Below are 14,666 nucleotides of genomic sequence, written 5' to 3' on the forward strand. Positions count from 1 at the left end.
AACTCTGTGTGTCATAAGAAAAGAACAGTTTTAAAGGCACACAGAGATGAGATCATGAAAAGTGGGAGGTGTCTGCTCACTGCATTGCATTAAACATTAAACATTGCATTAAACGGATCTCCTCATCTTTGCAATGTGCGATGGCCATTTAGTGCTGCCACGCCCACTCAGCCAATCAGGGAAGCTGTAAAGATCAGCCAATCACGCAGCGCCATGCTGCACAGCCAATCAGCATGACTTTTCAATAGTCGGGAGAAAAACACGGGTCGGACCCTTTCACACAGCCGCAAACACGTGTCTGACACGGGAAAAACCCAGGTAAATACCTGGGTCGAAGTCCCGGAACTTTAGACCCGTGTTGACCCTTTCAGACAGAAGAAAAACCCGGGTCGACACGGCAAGAGCAGGGAAATTCCCGGGTCTTTTTTTCTGTCTGAAAGGGGTATAAGAGTGTAAGTGTCATTGTCTTACACCTCTCCAACCTTATCGCCTGGGACACTGATATCTTTCTTTTGTTCTGACAGTTGGTAGATTTTTTTTTCCTTATATTTTTCACTACATAGAGCTGGTTCTGGTTAGATATTTTGCCAGAGAAGGCATATAACTAGAAATGTAAATTTTAATAATAAATATACCCTGTGCTATATTACAAGTTTATTGTACAACCTGCTAAAAGCTTATTGTAAGACCATGGCAAATACTGTAGTTATATAAATAAGCACAAAATGGATCACAGTTGACAGTGCTTTTGCGAAGATCTGCTTGTTATTACCCTGCAAACTGCATTGCAGGCCTCTGTTCTAGAAAGCAGTAGGAGCCAACCTGTTACAAATCACAGCATATAAAACACTGCATAATGCAGTTTCTGCACTTGCTTTTTATTGCAGTTGATGAGATCATCTCCCTCATGAAATCAGTAGCCCTTGCTAGCACGGAGAGAATTTATTTCAACACGACAACTCAATATTACATATTTACTGCTCTACAACTGACAAAGCACAGCTAAACAAAGAAGCCTTAAACCTTTATTTCTTTGTTTAATTAGGCAAAACAGATTGAAAATGCTAGAATCCATGGTCCTATATCAAAATTTGGTAAAAAGAAAAACTGAGGAGTAACTTGAAATGTGCAGCAGGGTTTCTAGTGAAGAACAGCCTATCTTCCTAGGCTTGCATGCTCTACTCAGAGAAAAAGGTCCCCTGTGAGCACAATTCCGTTTCAGTGATATAGAATGTCTAAGTTAATATCAATATTTAATAATAAAATACATATCAAGCCACTTGAATATTAAGTTTATATGATATACATATGAGCTTTTTGTTTTGAGGAACTACGGGCTAATCTGCCTTTCATTTGGATTCATGCCTCTAACGGTTCTTATGTGGTAAATATACCAACAAAGGGACATATCATCATTCCAGGAATCATTATTGTGGACTTACCATAATATTGGTTATTATAATAGGAATGGATTGACTCTCAGCTCATATGTATACCATATATACTTAAGCCTTTGAGTGCCAAGTGAATTTGTCAAAATTGGTGAGAAAATTGTCAAGCAAACCTTTTTATTCATCATAATGACCTGTAATGTTTACCTTGTATAGGACGTACAGATGGAGCAGGGCTCATCCTTGGCCGGCGGTCGCCAGATCCCTTTCAATGGCGAGCGCCGGCGATAGAGACTGGGACGCACGTGCATCTCATGTGCATGCGCGTCCCAGTATCACGGCGGCTGGGCAGCATCTCCCTGCCCGTCTCCGCTTCAGGGAGACACTGGCCAGTTCGGGGGGATGGCGGTAGAATCACCATCCCTGCAAGGATGAGCCCGGCTAAATCTGTATAATCTTTTTTTACACAACATTTTTTATTTTAATTGATATAAATTGATATAACAAATGTGAATGACGCTGGCATTATTAGCTGTTTATTTTGCATATCTCTCACAAAAGTGGTTGACACTCATATTTTGCACATCTCTCCCAGATATGTTTGCATTTTTCATGGATGTTTTCCACATCTCACAGATGTTGGCACTAAAAGGGTTAATGATGTGCACCTGAAACCTGTCTACGAAGGGCATATCAATGTGCTGACCTCTGGCTATTAAGAAGATCACTCTTGTTCCCCTTCTAGGCAAACTCTCATCATACAGAGCTGAATACACGGTCTTCATTTTCCTACATGAGGAACGAGGTTTCACAGTCGGCTATGACAGGAGAAGTGCCAGCGCACTACTTTCCGCCTGACTGCACCAGTCACCCTCTCACCCCCCTATTCACTGACACTTTCTACCATAACAGATGGGCATTAAAATATTAATACTGGGCATATTTTACTATATTGCATAGTGGGGAAGATGTATGAAGCTGTGTGCCAGTGAAGAAGTTGCCCATGGAAATATTTTGACACAGAAATAACATCTATAGTTTTCGGAATATAAAATTATACAGATTATACAATAAAGTTTGTTTATTGAAAAAATTGTTTCCAAATGTACAAAAAAAACACTTTTACCATAATATAGTTAACAGTGACATGCAGTATAGGCACTTTATAAATACATACGTATGCTGGCCACACATCAGACCAACTTTCATCCAACCATCCTGAAGTTGGTTGAATGGAAAAATCTGGTACTGGATGGGAGCAAATGGCAAATAGCAATTTTCTCACAAACCCAGGAAAATGGACAAGAACATTCAGTGAAATTGTGTAAAAAAAAACTACAGTACATTGTCTGAGTGACGGGTTTTGTCCGTTTCCAGATTTTCAGAGCGAATTACTGAATTACAAATTATATTTGCTCCCATCCAGTACCAGATTTTTATTCCATCCAACCAACTAGTTGGACGGTTGGCTGAAAGTTGGTCAGATGTGTGGCCAGCATTAGTGTTGTGTTTTGTTTGATGGTTTCCTTCTTTTGTTAAGCATCAAGACAGCAGCAATCCATTACACAATTAACCTATATATATATATATATATATATATATATATATATATATATATATGTATGTTACATTTTGTTTCTGATGAAGCTAGGAGTCTGTTATCCCGAGGAAACCTTTTATACCCATTTCTGACACTTTTAAACGGCTGAGGATTGCTGACCTAATCCTCTCCACTGGATAAAGGACTTACTTTCTATTCTATGATCACTTTCCATCTCAAGCAGTTAACCCCTTGAGCGGTGGGTTTTGCTGGGGCAGGACAAACCTACCAGGGCAAGTTTGTCCTGCCCCAGCAAAACCCATCGTAGGGAGCTGCCGCCGCCAAACCCCCCCCCCCCTCACCTTCGCTCCGGCGTTAGTATGCCGAAGTTCCCCTGCTGCCACTGCCCCAGCCGCCTGTCAGTCATCAGACAGACGGCAGGCTCGGGGATGTTTTGCAGCGGCTCGGGAGGACTCGGGTGCCTGAACTCTCCCGAGTCCCCCCGAACATCCCAGAGTCTGCCGCCTTCGTCACTACAGTATGGTGATTGGCGGCGGGGGAGCTCCGGCGTACGATCGCCGAGTACGCCGGAGTGGAGGGACCAACAGGAGGGGTAGGGGGGGTGACGGAAGGGGGGGGCCGAAAGGTATTGAACCAATGGTGCTCCGATGGAGGCACCACTGGCGCGCACCTACTACATAGTGGTATGCCCGGAAATTTTCCGTTACAGCCCGCTGCGGCAGCACAGCTGAGCCCGGAAAATTTTCGGGAATACCACTCAAGTGGTTAAGGAGGACCTGACCAGCGGCATTAATCCAATATATCACCCTGGTTTACCAGACACTCATTCAGAAATCATCTGTGGTTACCGCTTTCCACCTCTGGGACTCGGCCACCTGGTAAAACAACCTTTGCTGCTATATCAGTAGAGACGTTTAGGCCAGTTACTATAAGTCACATCCTGGATATAGGAGTAATGCATATTATGTCATAGGGTTATGTTACCAAATTTTGTGTCTTATTAAATTGTGTGATAAATTATATTTTTTTTCACGAAAGAAACCATCATATTTGCCTAATTTCAAATAATTTCAGAAACCTAGCCAGCTCTGGTTCTTTTTCTACTTGTGGCTTTTGAAGCATTTGCTTTGAGTGGGCTTACTAGTAATGTATATAACACATGCAACTACAGTATATTAGGTAGGGAACTTCTATGGGTCATAAAATTAACTGTTGCAGACAGGGATCTCTATAGAATAGGGGTCCTCAAACTATTTTACTCTGGGACCCCATAAGACATTAAAAATAATGACAGGACCCCAGCAAGTGACTGCAGAAGGTCATCACATCACATGTGTAGTCAGAAGACAGCACACACATGGCAGCATTGTGGAGGCACAACATGATGTGAGGAGTCTAAAATAACAGACTTTTCAGACTCCTTGAATCAATGACTGATATTAGAAAAGTCACCAGCCTGATGGTCAGCAACATGGAGTAGCAATCCCATGCTGAGAAGGTCAGGACCCACAGTTGAAGAACCGCTGCTCTAGAAGATTGGGACAGGGCCCCTTGAAAATGTTTAACTTGCACATGCGCAGATGGATGGTAATTTATGTTCAGTAGCTGTGCCAGATCTAAGCCTTTGTACAATCATAATTTTCTTAATACATTGCCCCAATAATGAATTTCTTATTGACCCAAGATTCAGCAATAAGATATACTTACTGTACTAGACTTTTTGCAGCCATTGCTAATTAACGACCCTGTATGAGATATGAACAGTTACATAGACACAATAAACATAGAAAAGGCTTTTCTGTTGTAGAATTTTAGATGTTTGTTTTCAGCCTTAGAGGGAAACATGACGGCTCTTCCTGTTTATGAGACAGTCTGGTTGTGAGGCTGTTAGAAACTGTATGACCTAATTTCACATGAGCTGACCCAGACATGGCTTATCTCTGTACCTTGCCTCTGCAAAAATGCTACCTCAATTATATTTGTCCTCCCAGCTGTGTAGATTAGAATTAGAAAAGACATCTTCGGAACCAGTCTCCCGGCAAATCCTTTCTGCGTAGAGCACACGGCAATGTATCTATCCTAAAATAATGCCGCCTTTTTCAGTTAAATAATCTGAAGGTTTGGTTCAGAAAATCAGTGGATATGATACAACATAGCTTCACAGGTAAGTATTGACAATATTAGTGTATTAGCAAACATTGGAAAGTAATGTGTACTATACGGTAAATTCATAATATATTACAAAGCAAGTGAAAATCCATAAAATGTACAATATAAAACCCCAAATTCAGTTTTAAAATCCAAATTCCAAACCATTGGAAGATCCAAAACAGGTTTTGGTTCTGTTTAGATCCACAAAATTTGGGTGGATGCAGATTTCTTTTGCCACAAAAAGGAAAATTGTCCCCATATCGGTCACGTGCATCTCCCTTTCAGGCTTCTTGGTGAGAGTGAGTGAAAAGAAGTGTAGTGTTCTAGGCTGAACAAGTGAGAGGAGGATTAAGGAGAGAGTAGGAAGAACAGACTTGTATTTGGGTAAGTAAGTGAAGAGGAGAAGGGGGCTGTGTACTGTTAAGTTTTATATGCACCAGTTTGTAGTCCATTAAGATAACCTACAGTATGCTTATAGAACACCAGTCAGAGGCAGATTATGGAGCCTATTCTAGTTTACACGCTCCCCTGCATGTACTCGCAGTGGAGTGATATTTTGTCACTGCGCATACTTATTTATGCTGCGTGTGAGCCAGGCACTCACAACACAACAGTGCGGGCGATGGGTGGCGAGCCGAGGGATTCGCCCATGGGAATACCCAGCGTTTCATGGGAGCTCCCATGAAACGCTGGGCATTCTCATGGTAATTCCCTGATGATGTTGCGGATGTCAGCTGAGACCACAGAGGTGTCTCAGATCTGCAAGTGCTTGCAAAATCATTAGATGGTCGCCGACAATCAAATGATTTTGCCCCTGCGCGCAGGCTGCGAATGAATGTTTATGCAAAACATCCATTCACATGCCTGTGGAGGATCACGGCGTGCAGGTGTCGGGCAGCATCTGATGGACTGCAAAACTCGCAGCCTTTGCTAGTCATCCAGAATAACCCTTAAGACAAGATACCTGCTTTGGCTCAAGTCCTCTGTAACATATAGATTACAAGACCTTATGGAACATTGCATTACAGCTGCAACAGACACATTTCAGTACCTCCTATATGTACCATCCAGACTGTCACACTGAGTCTGGCAAAGAATAGAGCATGGGTCCTCAAACTACGGCCCTCCAGATGTTGTAAAACTACAAATCCCAGCATGCCTTGCCACAGAGTGGTAAGGCATGCTGGGATTTGTAGTTTCACAACATCTGGTGGGCCGCAGTTTGAGGACACATGGAATAGAGTGCTGCAACACCTCTATGCCGACTCATAATCACATCACGGCCATCCCAGCTTTGCCCTCTGCTTTTTTCCAAGATGACAGATGGGATGTGCAGTAGGGCGCTCTCAACACAGATGGGGTCCTATGATCTGAAATATATAGGCCGTTTTATCAGGATATAGGAACACATGCCTATAAGGCACTATTCACCCAGTGCACCCACACCATGTCCTGGGGTAAGATCACACACTACTTCTTTCCATTCTTTCTTTCTGTTCACCTTTCTCTCTTCTCCCCTTTAATAATTCTCTTTCCGGCTCTGACACCAGTGCCCGATTGTGGTATAGTGGCCAATAGGTCCAAAATCTGTTTACAACAATAAATATTAACATTTTGGGCATATATCTATCACTGAAAATCAGCCACAAATGTTATGCTTCCAGAAGTCATTTCAATTATAAACTTTTCCCATTATTGTTTCCTTTTAGCTTGCGGAGTATAAAAACCCTATGTTTGCAAATAATAATAGTAATGCATGATGAATGGGAACATATTTAAGAACAATATAAAAAAATATATTCCATCTTGAAAGTTAACTATCAGTGGACTGTGGTAAAGCCAGTGGCGTAACTAGATATTTGTAGGCCCCGTAGCAAAGTTTTTAAGGGCCCCTATGTAGCAACCAATGGTGATAAATGTATATACATGTAACTTACACAGAAAAGGTTGGCCCCACTCAGCTCTGGGCCACACAGCTGTTGTATTTCGCACCTATGGTAGTTAAGCCCTTGAGTAAAGCATTTCTCCTCTTTATTACAACTGATAAAATTGACAACCTTTATTGCCTTGCGGTGCCAATGTATTTTCAGTTAGTGTACTTTCTTGTACCTCATAATGGAAAAAGCTCCCAAAAGTGTCAGCCAAAAGACTTGCTGCCTTAGGTTTCCTGGTGTGCACTGTAAACTGTTTTAAACACTGATCTGCACAACAGCTATTTCCTTTCTCTCCCTCCACTACAGGCCACAATCCAACCTTTAGACAATAGGTCCAGATTTTGCCTTAAATAACCCTGTGATGCTACTAGATGTGCTACGTATTTATTGCATTGCTTAAATACTGTACAAAGAATTTATACTGTGTGTCTGTTTATACTGTTACGAGAAGCAATGTAGAAGTGCCATATTTTTGCAGCTAATTACATCTGGGAACTTATCTTTTTTTTCTCTATTATTCTTAAGGGAAAACATTTCCTTTAAACAAAAAGAGAAGTTCACAGATGCAATTAACTGCAAAAATACGCCAATTATTTGGGATTTTGTTCCTCCTGCATCTGAGCAGGTGAAATAGAATCTCTGATATTGCTATCTGGGATAATTAAATTCCCCCTTATTGGGAAAACGTGACACACAATACTGGCATGCAAAACATGAGGGTCACTGTTTGAGTAAAAAATAAAAACAGAACACTGTTGTTTAAATTGTTCTTAACTTGGTGGATTCAAGAGATGCTCACTGTTTAGTTGGAGAAAAAATTATTTCAATAATGTAATTGCATGTTTTATTGCTATTATATATTTTTTCCTTTTTTATCATGTATGAAAATTTTAACCAAAGAATAAAGGTAATTTGCCGGAATTGTGCACACAAAATTACTGGAGTGTAGTATGTGTAGGGATATAAATTTGGTATATTTACCGGTTGGCATAAGTAGACAGTTGCTATCATAGTTTAAAATAAATGACATGCTACAAGATTTGTTTGTTTGCATCTACATCAAAGCTGCAATACAAATACTTCATGCATAGTTTGTTGTGATGCAAAAATGTGGTTTCTTTCTAAATTAATATTTAATCTATTTTCATAAACATGTATAAATACAAAATATTTTGGTCGTGTGAGTCTACACATTGTGAAAACAAATTTGGTTTCTTGGACAATATTCAATTAGGAAGTGACCACTGTGTTATGACATTCCCTAAACAAAGAAAAGATGAATTTGAAGCAAATGGCTGCATTACGGGATTAGTCGTAAATTACACAATGCCACGAGATGATTTTACTGATAGGTGGTGGCTGTACTATTTTTTATATTTTAGCAAAGTTAATAAAGCTCTACTGTATAGCCAAATTGTGTACTTTAGAAGTATGCTGTACTCCTACCAATTATTGCCAAAAGATCTTGTAAAAATTAAGAGGAAAGGATTGTGGTTCCGGTTAATAGCTCTACAGTATCTAGATAAATACTAAATAGGTCGACAGGGTCAAAACGTTGACTAGGTCAAAATTTCGACAATGTCGACATGGGTTTTTCATGTATTTTTTAAACCAGCTTGTTCTTTCTTCACCATCCATGCGGGCATAGAGGGAGAATATACTACAGGTTGAGTATCCCGTATCCGTGCATCCCTTATCCGAATTATTCCAAAAACCGTGGTTTTTGGAATCATTCGAATTTTTTATTTTTTTTTACCCCCCATACCCTCTTTTCATCCTTACCAAGTCCCAGGGCGTCCACAGCAGGCCTCCAGCATCTTCTCCAGGGTCTCCAGCGGTCACAGGAATGCATTGCGCGAGTGTGCGCGCGCGCCGGTGACATCACCGGTGTGCGCGCACACTAGCGCAATGCATTCCTGGGACCGCTGGAGACCCAGAGAAGATGCCGGAGGCCTGCTGTGGACGCCCGGGGACTGGGTGGACGCAGAGGGACCACCGGACACCATCAGGGGACAGGTAAGTATGCCTAAAAAAAATTATTCCAAAAACAGAAAAATTCCCCTATCTGGAATGCTCGTGGTCCCAAGCATTTCGGATAGGGGATACTCAACCTGTAGTATGCTGAGTGCGAGGGTGTGTATTACACTAATTGGGGGGTCCATGTCCACATTGACAGCAAATGTTTTTGAAAAACGTGCCAACTTTTTCATATGTCAACTTTTTGACCCTGTTGACCTACAGCCTGTCAACCTTTTAAGGTCGATCTATTGAATGTCTATCTAGGGATGGGGAACCTTTGGCCCTCCAGCTGTTATTGAGCTACACATTCCAGCATGCCGTGTAACAGTTTTAGCATGGGCAAATAGCAAATCCCAGCAGGGCATGTTGGGATGTGTAGTTCAACAACAGCTGGAGGGCCGAAGGTTCCCCATCCCTGATCTAGACATAAGGGTATATTCAATGAGTGTCGCAACTGCCGTCTTGTCGAAAAGATGGCAGTTTTCCACATGAATAGATCGGAAGGGGTTCCGATCTATTCAATGCCATCTGGTTTTTTTTTTCAGCAGATTGAAATGTTTCTACCTGCCAGAAAGCAGGTGGATTGACAGAATAGCCGCTAATCCACCTGCTTTTTACGGAAACACAGTCAAAACCAAAAGGTTTTGGCTGTGTTTCCATCAATCTCAATCCAACATAAAAAAATACCGGATTGAGGCAAAGAGGACGGCGCCGGGTGACCAGTAGCAGCCTATACGACGCCGTCCTCCGCCGCCCACACCCTCCCGTAACCACCGCCATCGGTCCAGGCAAGAGCAGCCCACCCGTCCCCGCTCCTGCTGCCTCCCGCCGCCGCGCTCACCCAGTCCCCACGCCAGCCGGATGAGCATCAATCCGCCAACAAATCCAACATTGGATTTGGCTGCTGCATCGAATAATGGATGCCAGATCCATTCTGGCAAAATAATTTATTCGTGGATTCGGCATCACTTAAATATATACCACAGTCTGTCTAATAATCCACACCCAAAGGATTGTGCTCCTCTCCTAATCACAATTTTCAGGTGAATTTCAATGCAGAAGTGCAGATCATGGTCTCATATGTGACATGACACTGCTTGTGTGAGTGAGGGCACATTCATCTTTCCAATCATCGGAAACATGCAAAAATCCCTTTTCAGTCTTTTATATTTTTTTGTCCACACTAGACTACATGATGTTGTCCACACTAGACTACAGGAAGTCCATCCCTAGTAGAAAACAAATTTAAAATGTTGGTTTTTCAAATATAAACATGTTTCAGTTGTCCATGTCTTATTCGATATTATTTTCCCTTTATTGCATTCTATGAATGGACACAACTATGATTTGACTGATAAAGATGCAGCCAACATACCTATTTCCTTACACACACAGGCTACATTTTCTTGCTGTCCTGGAGTTACTGCTTTATTGGATAGCTCTAGGATCATCTGACAAAACGTAATGGGACAGAGGCACTAAAGTATTGACTAGTAACTATTACAGTATGAATAGCGCATGCATCAGGGCATATTCAATAGGGGTTTCTGTACATTCCAATGGCGCAAGGTTTTCAAGCAGCATGATTTCTAGAAGTATTATGCTTCTTTTTTTCTCATAGCCCCAGAGCAGGTCCTATTTTGTTAGTAACTGTACCTTCTGGTAGCACTCCCAGTTAGCATGTGAGACCCCCAGTGTGCATCTTCCTCGTCTCCCCAGTCACTGTCAGGAGTGTGGCAGCCAGGAGAGGAGTGGCCAGAACACAGTGGTGAATATCAGATGTAGTAGTGACCAGATATAATCTGCACTCTTCCTTAGCTGGAATATTAAGGCTATAAGGTGTAAAATGTAGACAAACTACTGGCCTATAAATTAAAGATAAATACATAAAGCATATCAAGGAATGTATAACTGCTTTATAATGCATGTGTAATACTTATCTAAAAATGCTTATTGCATTATTTGCATATTTGTACAATACAGTTTTTTCCAATGTTTTCTCGAACCAGATCAGTTTGTTTAGCTTGGGAACTACAGTATGCTTTGTACATAACACGGACTGTATTATGTGCTTTTTACTCTTAATATAGCTGTAAATGTACTGTAAGTAATAAAATACTATAGTAAAATAGTTATTGGCTTACAATTTACCTGTTTTGTCCTGAAAGCGGCAGGTGAAGCAGGGTGGATATTGTGGATCAGTCTATGAATCACAATAGTGACATCCGTTTTTTAGGCTAAAGCAGTGTTTGGAAAAATGTAGCCCTATCAGTTCACTATGTAGTTCATATTGAAACAAAACCGTAGGTTAAATATTGGTTAAAATCAAAGAAAAAGTACCTTTGCTGCATGAATGTGATGGTATATTTTAACTGTTATAAGATTACATTCTTGAAACCTAACAGATTTCCATTACTTTTTGTTGTCCCCTGATAGACATACATTTTGGCAATATCGTCGGGAAAACCCAAACACCAAGGTTGGCGGCCCTCCTCCAGAAGGGATGCCTGGATTTAACAGTGGAGTTATGCTGCTGAACCTAGAAGCCATGCGCCAGTCCAAACTTTACAACCAGCTGCTGGAACCCAATGCAGTGCGCCAGTTCGCAGAGAAGTATCACTTTAAAGGCCATTTAGGGGACCAGGACTTCTTCTCTATGATTGGAATGGAACACCCAGAATTATTCTATGTTCTAGATTGTGGCTGGAATAAACAACTGTGCACATGGTGGAAAGATCATGGCTATAATGACATCTTTGATCAATATAACAAGTGTGAAAGCCACATCAAAATATATCATGGCAACTGCAATACTCCTATACCAGAAGATTAGGTGTTAAAGTAATATAGTGCACTCTCTAAAGCAGAAGGGACTATGGCAAAGTCGGAATCCAGTCAAAAGGTTGACAGTGTCTCTAGGTCAACTACTATTGGTCAACAGGCAATAGCTCAACACATGAAAAAAGTACACATGCACTAGGTTGACATTGCCAAAAGGTTGACATGAGTCTTAAATGATTTGTTTATTTTTAAACTGACTTCTTACTTCACCATACATGTGGACGTAGAGTGAAATTATAATAGTGTACCGAGCATATCATTACAGTAATTGGGGGTCCATGTTGACATAGACAACCCAAAAAATTTGAAAAAACGCCTGTCGACCAAAAGTATTAGACCAATTGACTGTTGACCTAGACACTGTGTACCTAATAATCTACACCCGGTAAAGTCTCAGTAGTATTTTGTAATATAAATGAGGCATTTTGTGGTGTTTATTTGGTTAAACTTTTGAACATTTGATAATGATAAAATGACGCAACTAATGACTTACATTATGTCCGTTTACCTTGGATTAATTGTTTGGAAACTGATCCTTCCACTACTAAGGTCTCTAAAATAAATTTTCCTGGACCAAATGGGATGTTTTGGGATAAACAAAGTGAGTGTAATAGAGAATGTTCACTAATCTCCGACAGAGTCAAGTGGTGTTGATCTTCACTCAACTTATTGGACAAAACCCCTAGCGTTACATGACTAACTTTTTCCTATTTAGCTGTGTGCCAAGCACGTAGATGGACATGTATGTAAGTGCTTCACATTTGCTGATTTCCTCAGTCATTTCATATAGTAATGTTAGGAGTTTGTCATAGCAAACACTAAACCTTGCTAAATGTTTTTAAATACTTGTGAGATGTTTTTGTTTAATTCTTGAAATAATGCAGCTTTGTGTTCGCTATTGTGGTACTGTAGCTACTGTATGTATTTAAAGTATATATCAAAGTAAATGGTGGTGTGTTTTTATAACAGTTTCCTGTTTAGCGCTTATCAATTTGTTTTAATATTACTAATTATACCAGGATCAGTGCATCTGAAAATGCAGAAATGCATTTAATTTTTTTGTTTACATTTTTGGGTACTTGTGTAATATCTGGGCGCCCGATTTTTTCATTGCATCGCATGCAATATAGTGGCATACAATTCATGCGATGCGATTTTTCATTGTAAAGACCCAATTTTTAATTGTATAGTCACCCATGGGTGATTTCATACCCCCACTATCCAACTACGCATGGAGTTGACTTCATATAGTGTGGCGAGCGGACGCAGAATACATGTAAAGTAATCCGCGGGGCTCGCTGCGCTCGCCACGCTTCGGGCTCGGTGGCTCGCTGCGCTCGCCACACTATATAAAATCAACTCCATGCGTACTTGGATAGTGGGGGTATGAAATCACCCATGGGTGACTATACAACTAAGAATCTGGTCTTTACAATGAAAAATCGCAGATAATACACCAGTACCCATTTTTGTTTTGTAAGTTAACTATGTTGGTGCTAAATTCTAATAACCTTGTTTGGGTTCCCATGTGTGTGGCTTGTGCTGGGCCACGAAATATAAGATGATATAATTCCAGTATACAGTGTAATGAAAACTTCCAGAGAACTATTTTTTTTTCCTTACAGTTTTTTTGCCACCAACAGAGCTTTGACATGTCTTCCAGAAATGTCCAGTTATGGATTGTTATAATTGTACAATAGTTGGGAACCTGAATTGATCTGAAGGTGCCCATATACTGTGCGAATTGCGGGTGCGATGCGTGCTCCCGCACACATTCCATCACAGTTCAAAAAGTATGAACACCTTTGGTCTTTGTTTATTAATTCCAAATGAAATATCTGCTGTGCTCATGAACAGTTATTATGTGTATTATTTGATTGGAGCAGACTGAAAAATGATTGGCCAATGATCACATTGGTATGTTTATGCAATCACTGGCCAAACATGATACATACGCTCCATTATTAATATGGCCTTTCAGCCCACTGATGGAGCGTGTGAGTTGTTACTCTAGGTTCAAAATTATATAATAATTATGGCCCCCTCCTCCACCCCAAAGTTCACAATGAGAGGCAGAGTATGACCGAGAAACACAGTGGGTGACAGGAAGAGGGTGACATGCTGCCAATAGGACCCTTAGTCCTCAGGGGCCCTGGTGCATTGCACCAGCTGCACCAATGGCATTTCCACCTCTGTTTCAGTCCAGTTTTGTCCTTTTTCTGTGATCGTAGCATCCAACCACATTGCGTCATTTGGAGCTACTGCTATGTGTCCTCAAAGTGTAGATGATGCGTATTTTATTTAATAGTACATACTGTATGTTCAAAGTATATTTGTATTTTTTTAAATTACACATTAGGTAAGTTTTGAATTCTGTGTATGGAAAATGCTTATAAATTTCTTGTCATACATTGTTTCAGTTGTTTCTGATTACAGAAATACAAATACTTTTATCCAGGTGTCTTTCATGAATATGGCTTGAGTTTGCTTCTTTTTTTTTCTACCTTTTTATACCAAGGTGAGCAATTTAACACTAAGTATATATGCATTTTTATCTATTGTGTTTCTAATACCTATATATCTTAAAAATATACTATAATGGAAATAATTTTATTTATTGGCTATCAATCTTCCAGCCATTACCTAAAATCAAGGCTTACTTTAGGACTTTTATGTTAGTTGGGTGCCCACTAAGCTATTTGCTTAGTTTTCCGCGTCCCCTCGTGGGGCATGCTATGCTCGCCACGCTTCGGGCTTGGTGGCTCGCTG

General features: G+C 40.6%; 1 protein-coding gene across 1 annotated transcript in view; it reads left to right on the plus strand.

Annotated features, from left to right (window-relative positions):
- Positions 1-13,137, plus strand: part of XXYLT1 (xyloside xylosyltransferase 1) — a 242,156-nt gene extending 229,019 nt beyond the window's left edge. Inside the window, exon 4 of the mRNA XM_083177567.1 lies at positions 11,493-13,137. Coding sequence (XP_083033693.1) covers positions 11,493-11,889 — 397 coding nt within the window. The 3' untranslated portion in view covers positions 11,890-13,137. The remainder of the gene's footprint in view (positions 1-11,492) is intronic.
- The last annotated feature ends 1,529 nt before the right edge of the window (positions 13,138-14,666 follow it).

The sequence above is a fragment of the Crinia signifera genome, chromosome 3 (genome assembly GCF_055691185.1).
Source record: "Crinia signifera chromosome 3, ASM5569118v1, whole genome shotgun sequence".
In the NCBI taxonomy this organism is placed as follows: Eukaryota; Metazoa; Chordata; class Amphibia; order Anura; family Myobatrachidae; genus Crinia; species Crinia signifera.